The 17,198-nt window shown below is 36.2% G+C and overlaps 1 protein-coding gene across 7 annotated transcripts in view; it reads right to left on the reverse strand.

Annotated features, from left to right (window-relative positions):
* The window catches only part of PRKACB (protein kinase cAMP-activated catalytic subunit beta), a 74,716-nt gene continuing 57,518 nt past the window's right edge, over positions 1–17,198 (reverse strand). For all 7 annotated transcript variants that reach the window (XM_030033603.2, XM_030033604.2, XM_030033600.2 and 4 more), the window contains 7 exons: positions 14,555–14,653; positions 13,447–13,529; positions 12,781–12,907; positions 10,428–10,523; positions 8,798–8,920; positions 6,519–6,683; positions 1–2,298 (listed from right to left, as the gene is read on the reverse strand). In XM_030033603.2, coding sequence (XP_029889463.1) covers positions 2,173–2,298; positions 6,519–6,683; positions 8,798–8,920; positions 10,428–10,523; positions 12,781–12,907; positions 13,447–13,529; positions 14,555–14,653 — 819 coding nt within the window. In that variant the 3' untranslated portion in view covers positions 1–2,172. The remainder of the gene's footprint in view (positions 2,299–6,518; positions 6,684–8,797; positions 8,921–10,427; positions 10,524–12,780; positions 12,908–13,446; positions 13,530–14,554; positions 14,654–17,198) is intronic.

A 17,198-nucleotide genomic window follows, 5' to 3' on the forward strand; every position in this document is an offset into this window, starting at 1 on the left:
TTGTGATCTCCAACATTTATTAAAATCTTTTAAAGTTCATAAACGACAACAAAGTTACTGTAGAATTTATCGCATACAGCTAGCATACAGCAGCATGTCCTTGGTCTAAATGAAATACAAAAGATTTTAACATTTTCATACAAAGGATTTCTTTAAATTTATTAATGTGACGATATATCTTTGTTACATAAAATTTGCTACAGCAAAGTATCTTATACTTTTCTTGCACATATGTAAATATGGGTGGACAAAGACTGCATTCAGTGTCAGCCTCCTAATGACGTTGTGCAAAAATGCTCAACAACCTAAACATACAGAATGTTGGATGGTACGTTTCATACTCTTTTGTAAAATGTCTACAAAGGCTTTTCTTAAAGGAGTGTCATACAGATTAAAAGGAAGGAATGCCAGTGGTTTATTTCCACTAACATTCAAACAAATACAATGGCTATGTATCAATATAGCTCTTTTTTTTTTTTAAAAAACAATTCATCCTTGTATGCACATGAATTTATCATAAGATATGAGTCTAGTTTAAACTGTTTAGATGTGCTGTTTTAAGACAGGTCACTGAGACAGCCAGAATCAAGTATACAAATAAAACTACTATGAATAAGTTTAAAAGCAACCCCCAAAAAAGTGCTGAGCCACTGATTATTAACATTGAAATAAATGTGTAAAAGTGCCCAAAGCTAGCACATGGTAGCAATATCTTTTAAGTCAGTTGGTGAGAGTATACAAAACATTATTAAGCCCAAATACTTGTATCTGTGTGACCATACATTCTGTTTGATTGAAAGAAAGTAGGTTAGAAATGAAGACACAACGCAACTAAAATAAACCTAGCTGTTGCAATTTTTAAACTTTGTCTCTTTTCTTCGTGAATGAAGTGCTGTAATTAAAAAGAAAATGATTGTAGCAGTACTCCATCCTCAATTTACTAATATAGTATACCAGAATAAAAACTTGGCAATAACCTTTTCTCCTTAACAGCTAACAAAAAATAACCGTGTTCATCCAGCAATGCATCTATTACATTATTTTGCAGTTGCTAAACCATTTGTTTTTCATAGCTAATGGCAGAGCGCATTTTGCTTTTTGTGGTGTGGTGGTTTTTATTTTAATGGATGCCTTTTTAATCAAAAAAGGCTCAAAACAAGGAATACTTTGGGAGCCCAAACATCGGCTTAAAAAAAACCAAAAACCAACCAAAAAACCCCCCATGATTTGAATCAAAATGAATCATATTCTCTACAACACTGACCAAAACTTCCTTTAAGAGTTATGGGTTCATGTTCTTAAAAGAGCCATTTCATACCTGCCAACTGAAATGCTGGTAAGTTGACTTGGTTAAATATGGTCCAAACTCCAGACCAGGTGGAATTACTCCCTCTCATGAGACTGTAAGCTTTCCATGGTACAGTCTGGTTATGGCAATTTACCTACTGCCTAGGTGGGAAATACAAAGGAAGGAGGCAGTGACGAAAACTGCAGGGATGTAGAAAACCAAGGCACGGGGTCTAGCTACTGTCCCCTACTTAAGCCATCCAATTGATTCTACTGAATTTTGGTCAGTCTCCAGGAAGAAATGTTTTTAAGTTAATTTAGCAGACATTTATATGGCGATAAATACTACCTTCAAAAATGCTAAAAATGTTGGCTAGGTTTAGTCTGAGCTACTAAAAAATTATTATAAATTGTAGCATCAGACACAAGACAGACAAGAATTATTGGCTGGCACAGACTAGAAGCAACATTTATCTTTCACTTCAGTCTAAATCACACTAGCCGCAACACCTTCCATTTCACTCACACAAATAATACATTATTCAAAATAAAATGGAGCATTCTTGGGTAAAAAACTACTTCATTTTAAAGGGGAAAAATGAACAATACACAGAAACAAAGAACGACAGAAACCAAAGTTAAGTAGGAAAGTGGTCTATTATTCTGTGTTACTGCACAAACAGTGCTTGCTTAATTGTGCCTAGTTAGAAGGGTTGGTGCAAACTGCACACATGGAAGATGGCAATAAAGACCTCAGTCAGCTTTGTGGAATGAAGTAACTAGGTAACTGTTTTGACATATGATGGTCTCAGCTCCACCTCATCTGTTAACAGAGTGCAAAGATCCCAATGTGAGCCCTGATGTCATCTTGTCCTCTTACTCCTACTAAAAATCAGCAAATTCTTTTGCACATTTTTCTGTTAGAGACGCACGAATATCTTCCTCTTCATAGTCATCAAAGTTGCTGGTATCTCCAGGGCCTCTGCACTTTGGTATGAACGGAGCTTCTACCTGTATTTGGGGTGGGGGGAGGTGGGGGGAGGGAAAAGCACATAGCACATGACATGTTATTGGCCTAACACCCTTAGATTTAACATTGTGATGATAAGCACAACAATATTCCCATTACTCCTCAAATCCTGCCAAGAAACAAGAAACCACATATTACAGCTTAAAGTTGTGGCACATAAATAAAACCAGCCTAAGAAGGTGCAGGCCTAGATGTATGAATGCAAGTTGAAAAAGACTAATATCTTACTGACAAACACCAGTGAAAGATTACTTCCAGTTCAAAACAAACTTTAGTTCTCTTCTTGCAGAAGAGACCCTGCTCTCTTCAGCTCATCAGCTGTGCGGTGTGGCTCCCGGCATGGCAAGGGCTGCACCAAACGGTCACACAGTCATGGCCAAAGCGGAGTAAGTTGATTGCCACCAATGCTACTCAAAAATTTTAGGGCAGTTTGGAACTCCCCTCCTCCTACTTACCAACAATCCTCTATTTCCAAATAAAAAATAACGTAATACGAGTTTAAAATAATTTGTTCTGCATCTCCTACAAAATTCCTCCTAGGACCTAATTGTAAGTAAGAGGTGAAAGCCTTCTTGAAACTAGGCCACAATGGAGAGACAAGCAATGACTGGAAGGGGTCACTAAAAGACTGTACAGAAAGCCAGTGCAGCTCTAATTAGTGATGGAAAGCCCCTTGTGGTAAAGACTGCCTGCACATCCTCTCAGATCCACATGCATACTTGATTAGCCTTGAGATTCGGTGCATCTCATGTCAACTGTATGGTAGTAAGCCATTCACACCCAGGTATTGGAACCAGTCATTTTCCAGGACCCTCTTAACTGCTGCTTCTTAAAGTTGAGGGAACCTGCAGCTTTTTGAAGCTGACCTTACAATGAAATCCTTGGGTCTGGCTACAACTTAACAGACTCAAGCTTTCTGTCCCTACTTTCAGCCTCTACTCATCTTGGAAGTTAAACTGAAGATGACATTAAATGAAGATATGGGTCTGCGCAGGGACATACCTGCATTTTTACTGGCCAACAGCTTGTGCTTGTCCCTGCACAGTCGGGGTGGGGGCAGGGGGGAAGGAGTTGTTGCCAACTTGCAGACATTGAAATGCTATTTTAGGGATCAGACTACTAAATTCTACCTTCACTCAGCTAATATTAATTCAAATCTTAATCCTTCTAAGTCTTTCACATCTCCTGAAGTTCAAAATTAAGCTGAATTACTTTTTAAAATAACCAAAATTTTAGAATAAACTGCATGCTGGAAGAAGGAAGAGGGAGGGTTTGGGGTTGATGGGAGGCAACGATGAAGAATGGATGGTAAGGAAGGGACCAGAGAGAATGGAAGACCAGGGAGAAGGAGAGATGCTCTACTGCAACAGGTCTAGGACAAACTGGAGTGTGAGGCATGACTATCAGTACCGCATTCCTCTCTTTCATTTGACAGGTGCCTGATTTATCCACCTTTACAGTAAGCAAAATTATAGCAAATGATTGAGGTGATGCAAATTTAAACCTGGAAATGCAAAGTAATCAGACAAGTATCTCTCTCTGGGACATCCCAAGGAGTATGTGTGCCAGAGAAAGCGCAGTGGGGAGACAGAGAAGCAGGGCAGGCTTGGCTCCAGCTGATCAGATCACATCACATCGTGCAACCACAGAACTGCTCAGTGCCCCAGGCAGATTACTGATGGGGGTGTGTGTGTGTGTGTGTGTAAATGAGTAAATTAAAGCGGTACAGCACAGACTAATACAAATTAAACTCTGCTGACTTTGGGCAATAACACTATACACCCCCAAGAAATAACCCTAACTTTCTGCATTTATGGACTGTGCTGCAATTGTCACGTGTGTACCCTTCTGTTCCTAAAACAATATGCGTGTTTAGGTGATTTAGTCTGAGAGAATACACAGTCTGTGTACATACCTAGCCTACAAAGCCACACATTTACCATTATCTGAATTCTGTCTCTGTGTCTTCTCAAATTGATTTTCAATTACTCTCTTACCACAAAGCTCAGAGCTCAAGAAATATCTTATTTATTGCTGGAATTTTAGAATGTGTTCAAATGAGACGCCTCAGACTTTTTCCTATTATCTTCACTAAGGAAATCGCTAAAAAGAGATTGCAGGACATAACACTGGTTTATAGCAGAAATACCTGTTTGGCCCTAAGTACAACCACATTATCAGGCAGTATTTTAATAAACAGCTATGCAAACACACAAAGAAAACGAGACTTGATCTTATCTGAAATATTAAGTAATTGACTGATTCACTTATGACTGTAGCATAACAAATTATTCACATTACATTAGCTGCCAAGGAACACTACACTTATTCAGGAAAATACAGGCTGTGGTAACAGCCACTGTGAAAAGCTGGTATAAACCCAAAGTTTATTGCTGTATTTCTATGACTGCTTAAATGATATTAAAATCTGTGCTGTTGTTTCAGACCCTTAGTATTACAGTATTTATTCCTTATAATTAGAAGCTTCAAACTTACTCAGCATCAGTTTTCACAATCCTTTAAAACTAGTAATAGCTATTCTGACTGTACTACTAGTTCACATTTTAAAGTATTTCTTATTTCTGTGAAAGTAATTCTCTACAGCAGTACACTAGCAATGCTAAGAATATTTAGCGCAGTATTAAAACTTCTGATTTAATATTATGGGGCCTGCGTGTCTCCAAATAGCATACGGTTGAATGAAACTCAGAGCATATAAATCTGCCTTGTAAACAGGCATTAGGAAAGCAAAGAATAGATAATTACAATTCTGCAAAGGGGAATCTTTTCTTAAAAAACCCCTATACTTAATACAAAGAATACAGGATGTGTTAATTGTACCCTGTCTTCTAGTAATTAATACATTAGTGGATACTACAACAACTGTACTGTCAGTTTGTGTAGCCAAACAATCAGTTTCTTTTTATAAACTATTGTTAGTATTTAGGTTTGGCCTTTAAAATAAGGCTGTTACAGCAGCAAGTTCATGTCTCTATAGTCAAGACTGTTAGCATTTCAACAATGTAAACCCAATTCTTCAAATATTATCACTTAGCTCTAACCTTTTTACCAATACCTAGACACAAAATTATTTCTCCATCTGAGTCTTCTGGGACAACACCAATGAAGTTATTTTAGTCTTTTACTGTTGTCTGTTGAAAAATCAGGAATTCAGAGGTTGCATTTAAGAGAACAAATAATTTCTTAGGAATCTGTTTCTAGTAACTCACTAATGTACAGATATTTAACTTTGAATCTATCTTCAAGGGGAGAGGGAGCTTTGGAGCTACTGGAAGACAGATTTAGACTGCACTGTCAACATCATTATCCCTTTCCCTAGCTTCCTCTCCCAGCTCTGCTTCATTCATGCTAGCAGCCACTAATGCGCTCCCCTTTAACCAATATGTTAATGGCTGCTCATGCTCTGAAAATATTCCCTATTGTCTCTGTTGCTTTCATTCTTATGCGGGTCTGAAGTTCACAGTGCAGAGTGGGCATGGACTTTCTAAAAGCCACATTACAAGTCATGTTGGTCAGGCAGGTCTAGAAAACCATTCTAAGAATGCCAGAAAAAAGCATTCAGCAGGGCTCTTCCCATCAGCACAGCTTTTGGGACTACAGTCAATTAAAGCGTAGTGTCAGAAGACAAAAACTCCTCAGTAGACGCTGCGGATTGAGTCGACACTCTCTACATGTGATCCTGTCCCAATCACAGATAAAGCGAGAGCAAGAAGAAGGGAGCATACTTCTTTAGCAGAAAGAGAAAAGCTCTAGCTTTGGCTAGAGCTTCTCCACAATGAAGCACAGTCTGACTGCTAAGAACTAGCTGGAAAGGAAAACAGATTCCTCTCCTCTACTCCTCATGGAGTATTTATAGATGCCACTATAGCAGGGGTTAAATAAAAAATGAGAGGGAGGCAGGAGATGGCTCACTCTGAGATACTCCAGAAATAGACTGAAGCACAACGCATGTTAAGAGAACATGAATGTACACAGAGGTCCAGGACAAAATGCCAACAAGAAACAAACATAATTCAATCAATATATACTCTTCAGAGTCTTAAAAGATTAAACTACATTCACCTTTTCTCAGTTTAATTAAAATTAACAGATTTAGGAAAGCAAAAAATAAACCAAATAATTAGAAATTTTACTTAAATCCTTTAAAGACTGTAATAGTTTTGACCAGAAAGGGTCTTACCTTCCTCTGATAAATGGCAATCCAATCTGTAGTTGCAAACCACTTGTGATTCTTTATGTCATTTACACCATTCTTGAGATTTCCATATCGTTTGGTCAAATCTACCTGGAGTAAATTTCTTAGAAGATCCTTTAGGTCTGAACTGAAGTGTGATGGGAACCTTACCTAAAATTATACATCCACAACATTAAAAACCAATATACAAATTTGATTCTTCCCCCTGTGAAGTAAAACAACGTTCACACAAAAGGAAACACTGGGGCCATTTCTTCCTCTAAAAACAAATCAAGTAGGAATGCATGAAATGAGAGATGATTATTTTTGCACATGTATTTCTGTTTCACAAAGCCTTTATCAATAGCACTACCTTGTCCATCTACCATTTTTTAAACTGAAAGTTTCTAGATCTGATTGAGTTGGGGAAAAATACTAATTTAATGTAACAATGATATAGAAGCTAAATTTAACTTGGTGTCTCACCAACACAACATCACCTCAAGGCATTCTCAACTTTTTCTAGGAACAAATTTTTAGATATTATATATATATATATACACACACACACAGGAGATACAGTACAGTAAAGCATATATACAGCATATGAATATATAGATACGCTCTGAAATAACTGAACATTCAGCAATCATATATGAAAATTCAATCTGGAACTTTATGCTGTACTGTAATCCGTTCCTGATAACTAAATACACCAACATCAGAAGTCTTACATAAATAATACAGCACTATTTGAAGATATCACACAAGTGACTTGCCAATACAATTCATTCAAACCTGGCTAAGAAATATTTGAAGATGATAATTCATGGGAAGTAATTACATTGGGTTTTACTAGCAAATGATCTACTGACACCGTTTGAGATGACAGAGAGAAGAAAGGGGAAAAGAACAGGCAGAAAGTTGTATTTGTCATGCCCCTATAGTCTCAGCGTTTGACACTCCCTATATTCAGCTGATCAGTTATCATGATCATGTAAATGCAGAACATGGAATTATTTAACATCAAAACATGTTGCAAAATCAAGAGGTCTGATAATCAGGGACACTGCTTCAGTTTACCCGTCAATATGGCTGTAAGGTAGTACATGAGAAGTTCACAGGTTTTAATGAATGTAATACCTAGACAGCTGAGAAGTAAGGAAATATTAACTCCATTTTTTAAGTAGAGAACTAAGTGCCTGAGGTAGATTCAATGAAAGAGTTAAGGTTATAAAGGAAACATACTGCTAGCTCAGAACTGAATGTTAAGAGTTTCCAGAGTTCAAGTCCAGTGCTGTTTCTGCAACCATCCATCCATGGACTCAGTAAAAAAGGCAGATGATCAACAGTACAAAGGTCAAACAAATTAGATACAACTGGAAAAAATGCCCGATTTTTTTTAGTTTAAAAGATAAACATTTCTTTAAAAGTATATCTTCGTAAACTAATTCCCATATATTCATGGAGACAGCTGAAGGCTCACAGTGTAACAGCCTTTGAAAGAGCAACCACTTTGATTTAAATAAGGTCCTAGACATGAGTCAATCTCATTGCAGTGTACCACAGGGCCTACTGAGGCACTTCCCTTGATCAGAATTACAGAAGTACGTAAGATGCGGCACAGCATGTGTTTATGTAGGGACAAGGAAGAGAAGAAACATAACAAATCAAGTGAGCACAAAGAAACATGAAGAGACAACACTGGCTGGCAGGAGAAACAACAGAATGATCACATTTTTGTGCTATCTGGCACACCAAGAGATATTAATGAAAAATAAAAGGGAAAAGTTGGAAACACTTTTTAAAAATTTTATATAACAATGAAAGCCGAATAGAACATTAGACATGTCTTGAAGTACAGGACTGCAGGAGTAAAGGAACCTACTATGAATTATGGAAAATCTTTAGAGCTTCTCAAAAGCTGCAAAAATATTTCTAGAAAAGAAAATAACTAGGCAAATTAAGCATAAAGCTAAACAGTTGTTAATAGTTGTTGGATCATTTTTATCCAAGCATAAAAGGATATAATACCAAAATGTCTGTAAATTTAGTAACTTGCATTTTAAATTTGAAGGCAGGGAACAGATTTTTAGAACTTTGATTTTTAATATGACTGTTACTATGTCTATACTTAAGAAGTAAACATTACAAACTTTTCCCATATTCTTTCCAAATTGCTCAGTCTCTAGTAGCCAGCAAATTCTGCATCTACTCCACACAAAAACCAGGTTCTGCAAAGACAAACAACTGCGTTTGCGAAAATACACCGAGCCTTCACTCACCTTGCCAGACACAATCTTCTCATAAATTTGAATGGGCTGATCTGCAAAGAATGGGGGATATCCAGCTGCCATTTCATAGATTAACACTCCTAATGCCCACCAATCCACTGCCTTGTTGTAACCCTGAATAAAATGAGAAATACCACTGTTAGTACCTTTTCTAACACAGTTTAAGATTTTCAATATATACCTATGGAATACAAACAAAACAAATGCATTATTGCTTGTTTAATACAGAACTTTCAACCCAGTTCAAACCCAACTGAAGCTCACAGATTCCAACAGCAATATATTTAAAATCTAATACAGTGATAACAGTGAAACAGTGATGCAAGTGAAACATTTTGCACGCATTCCTGTGCTGAGTTTCAGTGATGCCTTTAGGCTGAAGTGACATAAATGGGCACAATTTATTTTATTTATTTAAAATAAAAATAATCTTGTTACAGAACGATTGAAACTTCTTTCAAAACTTAGGGAAATTTCATCAAAGATAACAATACTTCCTGTATTGTACACCGCCATCTTTTTGCTTAATTATCCATGTTTTAGAACATTCATTTTCATGTTTAGTAAACTAGCTACAAGAGCTTAAAAGTTTAGTTAATTAGATGTTAGAATCATTTGTGATCTGATCTTTAAAGCCTGAACATAAAATCATTAGTAAATCCTATTTATTATTAAAAAAACCCCAAACCACCAACCCCATCAATTTTATATGTGTTCTCTGACATCTTTACAAAGCTCAGGGCTAAGACTCAGTCTTTCCTGAAAAATCTACTATGGAGAATTTGTAGAAGATGCATTGCAATTTCTTCTGCTGCTTTAGCTACATAGGGGCAAAAAAAGCTGCAAATAATGACCATTTTCTCCCCAGATAAAAGTATTTCGCATTTACTTTTGAAGACCTGCAAAGGGTATTTAATTAAACCACATATTAAATGCATATTTTAATATTATGCATTATGATTGTTTATATCATAAGCAGTTCCATAAACTATAAGGATATTCTTCCTTTGCAAAACATGAAGGGCTACATTTGAATAGCTATATGATAAATAATATTTCTTCTGTGTTCAAACACTTAGTGCAAGTACTAGGCACAAACTGATCAACAGTAAGCTTAGACTGCATGTACTTCATGTGTAAAACCAGTGGTTTGTCATGTTTGATTTCATGTAAAGTGCCTTAAACCCGAAACACTCTGCGACTAGTTATTTAATGACTACTGATTCATCCAATAGGTGGTTCTTGTTACCTCTGGAGCTCCCATTCTAGTCTCGTAACAATTCAGAATGTAATCACTCAGACCTGCTGTTCTGATACGGATGCTAGTTAAATAACCTAATTACAGATTCTTTAAATCCCTTTTTCCCCTCACAAGTTACATGGCAAGCATATGCAGAAAGTTCTGTATAGTTATGTGAAAATCCCTGCTTTGGAGTAAGTTTTAGTATACTAAAAATATACTTACAATGCAATGACTGCATTTTATGTAAGTCATAAAGAGTTTGACTAGCCAAGATTTGAATTTTAGAAGTATCAGCAATTGTTTATCCCTCAGAGTTTAATAATTAGGTGATAAGTTTTAACTGCATCAAATGCATGGCTGAATAACAAGACAGAGTACCTTGCTGAGAATTATTTCAGGTGCCAGGTATTCTGGAGTCCCACATAACGTCCAAGTTCTTCCTTTTACTCTTTTTGCAAAGCCAAAGTCTGTGACCTGTCATCAGAAGAAATAAATTGCCTGTAAGTGCATTTCTACAAAGAAATTTAAAATTAAGTACTTTTGAAATATTTTGGAAAGCTATTTTATACAGAGGAAAAATTTGTTTCTCAAATCACATAGTATCATATAGTCAGATGTACCTTTGGTAGCCCATCCTTCTGATACTTCTAATTCAGATAGATAGAAGGTTTCTCATAATAAGGTTAATAAATAACACAAAATATGTATTATCCCCTGACATTAGCTTCTATTTATGATTTAAAAAGTCATGGCTTACTAATCTTCCACGTGTACTGCAACTACATTAATCATTTTTCTTAAGTTTTCACATCAGACTGTTTATACTGCCGAAAGCTTAAAGAACATGAATATGAACAAGATATTTATCTTTTTCTTTAGTTAACAAATAAATGAATCACAGAAACAGTAAAGATATCCACCAGTCTTGTAAATTTAGAATTTTATTGCATAAGTGTATAAGGGTTATATGTAAAATTAGTGTGGGAATAAGAAAACATAAGAGGTCTTCCAGTAACTTCTGGTTCTGAATATCTTTGAAAGCATCACCAGAGTCAAGCTTGTTTATTTGAGGACTAGGGGGAAAATGTAGCAGTAACTCTATTCACAAATGGCAAGCTCTTGGCTGTTATAAATTCTTCATTCCACTTGTCATGTTTTCTGCAGTAAGTTTTCAGAACTCTGTATGCGATATCATCCTTTCTGTGATTTTTCCTGGACCGTATTGTGGAATACATATGGAAGCCAGGGAGTTACATGTGAAATTCTGGGATCCGTTTCAAGCTATGAAGTCTATGCTTGTTTGGGGATCTGTTTCTTTTGTTTCCCCCTCCTCAGTATCATTTTCAACCCATTCCCTGAGAAAACATGCTGTACCATGATGATAATCATTGCTAACTATACAATAACCTGTGATGATGTTTCTGATACACCAGTGTCACAAGTAAACAAGCCAGACTCCAAACTATCAAGGCAGCTTTTGCTTCACAGCTGGAACTGAATGGAGAGGGTGATGTGCTGACCAGGCAGACCTGCTTCAGTCAGCAAAGAATTATTTCTGTGTTCGTGAATGCACATCATTCTACGCAAGAAGACTACGCTGCAGACATGGGACAAACGGTAACGGCTTTAAAATTAAAAAAGAAAATGAATGGAGTTTCTAAACAAAATTTAGTTGGAGCTGCAGTATCAACATCTGAACACCCCCCCCCCACACACCCCTGCTCTGTTCAGAAGCAGAAGCAAACCAACCACACATGGGAAGAGTGACTGCTGGACCCATTATCATTTGCAGTTTGCCCACCATCACAAAAACATACTGCTGCATACAGAGAGTCGCCAGTCTGGAGTAAGCCGTTCTTTGCTTTACATTAATCGTGCTCCCCAACCACATTAATAGAACTTGTGTTTCTCTTCTCCCTACAGTGTTATATTACTCTCCACGCAAAATTATTTTACAGTTATAAACAACATAAGATATGAATCCTTTCCACTTCTCTCAAACATTTTTGTGATGTATTTTTCTGTTAGATTCTGCTATGGCAAAAGGTAGCACGATGAGGAAAGAAGAGCTTCTATAGTTTAAGGACTGCAAAGCATTGCAGAGTGATGGTTGCTGTATACCACCTTCCCATTTGCCATTTCGATCAAAACCGTAAGAGCTAAAAGGAAGATGAGGAGGTGCCGTGAGAGGCTGTTGTAAAACCAGTTGTCATTTGCAGCACTGCAATTCTGATCTGATGTCAACTCAGCTCTTATTCCAGATGTGCTGAGAAGGTTAAGACTCTCCAAGGGTGGGATTCATCTGACTGAAATTAAGTATTATAGTGTTGATGTTGACTTCTAAGCTGGTTATCCTGAACTACTTATATAAACAATGCAGAGAACCAGACATTTCAGCGCCCCTTTTGTCTTGTTCTAAGGCAGATGTATAAAATAGGTCAGATGAACAGAGCCATGTAATCACCTACTTCTCACCACAGACCCCAAGGGAAACCTTGACAACTTGCTCAACTGCAGACAGCTCCATTGTGCATACTTAATTTTAGTCAGAGGAAGTACAATCCAATGCTTTTAACCGTTACTATGCAGTAGGGCATTTTAATGCTCCCTTAATACATGCTGACATGCCAACCAGCTTCAGACCATTTATTCTAAATACGTTTGCTAGAATTACCTAACCCTACACTGTAAGACAAGACTCCACTCCCTAAATATATGAAGAATATCATACCTGGATGTATCCTTGCTGATCAATTAAAAGATTTTCAGGCTTTAGATCTCTGTAGATGAGGTCTAATGAATGGAGGTACTCAAATGTTAGCACTATCTGAGCTGCATAAAACCGTGCATGTGGTTCACTGTGAAGAATTAAAAGAATATTAAGTACCCCAATGCTATGCTAAGATACTGAAACAACCATGTAACTGCCAAGGATAGACAAATTTAGTATCTTTTAAATGGTTCTTTTACTATGTAACAAGGTAAAAAAAAAAAAAACAAACAGGAAACATTTTAAAATTGATACACTCATTCCCTAAATTTAATTTAAGTCTTTCAGCTAAAATACAAATGCAAATCAAGGTGAATGTACCCCAGAATACAGAGCTTAGACATTAAATTTTACTTTTAGAAACTATAATCAATTTTGGTGACAATATGTATAGGAATTCCAAGATTCTATCGTGCACAGATCACGAATGCCTGCATTAACTGAAAAATAAGAAATAATTACAATTTTTTCACTGCCTGACTAGTTTAAGTTCACTGAAAGAGGGGTAAATTAAATGCACTTACCCCTTCAGAATTTTTTCTTCAGTACTAACAAATTTTATAAAACCCTCTTCCCAAATTAGCAACATAAGCCTTTTTAAAGGAATAATGTCATTAATACTCTTACCTGAACCTTCCGATTCTTCTTAGATGTGAAAACATTTCACCACCAGGAACATACTCCATTACCATGTATAAATTAGAATTGTCCTAAGGAAGCAAGTAAACACATACAAATACATATTAGGCATTCTATAGTCTCTATAATTCTTACGTACAGTATATTTTATTAAAGAATGAAAATGAAAAACTGTAGCCATCCAATGACCTTAAATATAAAGCAACACAGGTAGAAATTCTCAAAGAAGCGCAGACATGTGACAAATGGAGCACCATGTATCTCAAGAAATCTCTTTTAAAGTAAATTTGAATAAAGATAACTAGTGAGTTTCTGACACAGAATGGTGTGTAAGTGACCTGAAGGAAGAGAGAATAAGATGCCTACTGCAAGACAAGACCTTGCACTCTTAAAAGTTCAGAATTGACAGCCTGAGGTATTCTCGTCTCCAATAGCCCTAGCCCCAAACCTCAAAACCATAAAGATTAAGGTAGAACATGTTTGCTCATTTTCAATGGTATTAAAAAAGAAAAGAAAAGGAAAAAAAAAAAAAAGGAAATATAGAGAGGACACATATCACACTATAAATATGGAAAATACTCAATTTCTTTACAGACTGACTAACACATACTGTCATAAAATTATAAGCTAACCTCCAAGTTCTTTCCTTCATGATTAAGGTTGTCATTAAGACCTGCCTCAGGTATAAATCTCAAGCAAAAAATCTGCAGAACAGTTACAAATTTACCATTCCATATCTTGGTACAGAAATACATCCTTTAGTTTCTCTCAAAAACAGAATGATGCCTAAAAGCTCTGTACAGAAGCTGGTTTCCCTTCAAAACAAGGGAAATCTCTAAGAGTTGAATTTAATTTCATTTTTATTTATTTATTTGGAGATATCCTTTCAGTCATCACCTGGTGAATTGGGGTGCATGCAAGTGGGCACACAAGTGCAGGAACTCCTGCTGAAGACCTGGCTACAGCGCCAAGTGAAGCATCTTTGAAAACAAAAATACTTAAACTATTGTACTGTAAAAATTAAATGTTTTAGTATCTAAAGTTTGAGCACGCACTTCCCTGAAACCAGAACAACGACTTTCAAGATAATGATTACCTTAAAAGAATACTCCAGTTTTACAAGGAAAGGAAAGTTCACCGCTTGTAATATTCTCTTCTCATTCAGCGTGTGTTCTATTTGCTTCAGTTTGACGACCTAGGAGAAAAAAAACAATCTTTGGTTTAAGTATGACATTTTATAGTTGTTGATAAATTTTTCAGTGTAAAACAATTAGTTGAATGCAAGCTTGTAACTTTACAGATAATGAAAAACCTTATGGATTACAAGTATAACAACAGTGCCAAGAAAGGATTAAAAAGTCTAATGACGTTTTAAAGAGTAATACTCATGCAATATGGTTTGCAGATAACTCTAGAAGTAGTGTTTCTTACTACATGCCAAGTGTTGGAATCAGTAAGGAAAATATCTCTTTAAATTTTCTTAAGAATTGCTTGCATTTGTAACAGAGATACTTCTGCAGCAAGACGACAGTTCAATAAAATCCATTTGATCTTTGGACCCTTTGCTAAGAAAGGCAGGAAATTGTGTCAGACACATTTAATTATAAATTTTGTTACGTGTGAACAAGAGTAAACTGACTTATTTTATATAGCTCACACATTAGTGAGGAGAAGACTAAGGAGACCACAAATTCAAAATTTCCATTCTTACAAACAGTAGTTACTTCTGTCAGACCTTTCAATGGGTTTTGCTTTTCTGCTTAGCAAACCGCTTAGCAAAAGTATTAAAAAAAAATCAAGTGCTACCTTCTTGGAATCCATTATAACGTTAAGCTGCTAACAAGGCAGCAAGCAGCAGATTTCTGATTATTGCTTTCTCAGTAATTAACAATTGATTTCCTTGTGTTAAACCTGAACATTGCATAATCACTTCCTTCCATTTTACTTAATCCCTAATGCACAATTGATCTATATCTCATTTTGAGAATGGCATGATTTCCAAGTAAGTTACTTTTTTTTTTTTCCCCCTATAGAAAACAAGGAGAAAATGTACAAGAGTGACCAAAACAAGTCTGTTCTTACATGTTTGGAAATCAAACCTAACTGTTATAAATAACAGCTAAGCAAGATATTCCAACCCTGACTGAAACTGCGTTTAAATTTAACTTTTAGATGGAAAAGGTAGCACCTATGAAAAAACACTACTGTTTTGAAACAGATGCCACAGAAAAGAAATAGTGAGTTGAAAATAATAAATCTCTTTTGAATCACAGGTCTTTAGGGACCAAATAAAAATTTTGCTCGAATCAGCTTATTTGTGGGAAGTGTCCCCTTCATCCCTAAAAAGCTCTTGGCCATTAAAGCAAGCAAGCTAAGGTTTCAGTTTGATACTGTGAAGCGTTCATCTTCAATGCTAGACAAGACTTCACCACCCTTCCTGCACCTTCCGCTGGTTAGATACTGGAGGGTGATGGCAGCAATACTGCAGGCTGAAGCTGCTGTTTAACACATCATATCAAACTGGAGCCTCTGGTAACACAGCTTTGCTCACATTTAAGCTCAGGCTCAGGGCACGTCCGATGACAGCTTCCTGTAGATCAAATGGTATCTGGTAATGGCAGATTCCCCAACAGCTTGTTTGTGTCTGAGCTTTTGTTAACAATATTTTTTTTCCAAAAACAATTACAAAATGAAACTAGCCAAGCAATGGTATGTCACAGCCTTTCTAAATCAAGGCAGACAAGTAAAAGAATAAAAACCCTACACACGAGACTACTGGCTGCATCAACGTCTATTACTTTTTTTTTTTTTTCCATATCCTGATGAACCAAGCATAACATTGGATAACAAAGGGACACACAATATGCCTTCTCTTGTTTCAACTAAAATGTAAATGAAAAATTATAGGCAGCCTGCACATTGTCTGATTTCAGGCATCTGTATGTTTTCTATAATATATGAAGTGATACGAATGTGTTCTCCCTAAACCATTTCCTATTTTTCAATCAATTAATAGAAGTTACTAATATAACACTTATATATTTCTAATAGAATACATAAATATATAATTATATATGCTAACTAAGTTGAGTTGAAAAAGCACGTATTTCATAAAGGAACACTTCAAGACTTCTGGTTATAGACAAAACAATCTAATTTACGAATAGAAGACTGATGCCTCGACACAAACATCGTTAATCCTGTGAATCTTTTACTGCAAGTCTACTGCAATCGTTAAAAATGTGAATTTTTGCTTTTACCAGATAATTTTGTAGCTATAGCTTTCCAATCTATTTTAGACTGAGAAGTAGCAATGGGTTTAATTAACTTCTTTTTTTTTTTTTTTTTTTTTTTAAAATCCTCAGACTATTTTTATGGTAGCTTTCTGAAGAAAGATGTAATTTCCTAGATTGCTCCAGTGACAAGGACTCAGCCATTCATGAAAAAGGGTGCAAAGAAAAAACAGTTGAAAATCTGAAATTTGACAATGAGCTCTCTGTGCAGCACTCGGATGCTCATCACACCTCACGTTACAGCAACACTCCCCGCAGAATGCCACCAGCCACACTGAGGTAACGATGAGGTAAATTTCCACACAGGTGGAAATGGCCTGGGCTGTCTTACAGTTGTACTGTGTTGGAATGTCTTTTTAATTTAATTGTTTGGGTATTTAAATAAAAGTTAGAAACCATTGTTATAGGGGAATGCTGAAGTTGCAAAAAATTGAGCTTTTCCAAGCA

Source organism: Aquila chrysaetos, chromosome 12 (genome assembly GCF_900496995.4).
Source record: "Aquila chrysaetos chrysaetos chromosome 12, bAquChr1.4, whole genome shotgun sequence".
NCBI lineage: Eukaryota > Metazoa > Chordata > Aves > Accipitriformes > Accipitridae > Aquila > Aquila chrysaetos.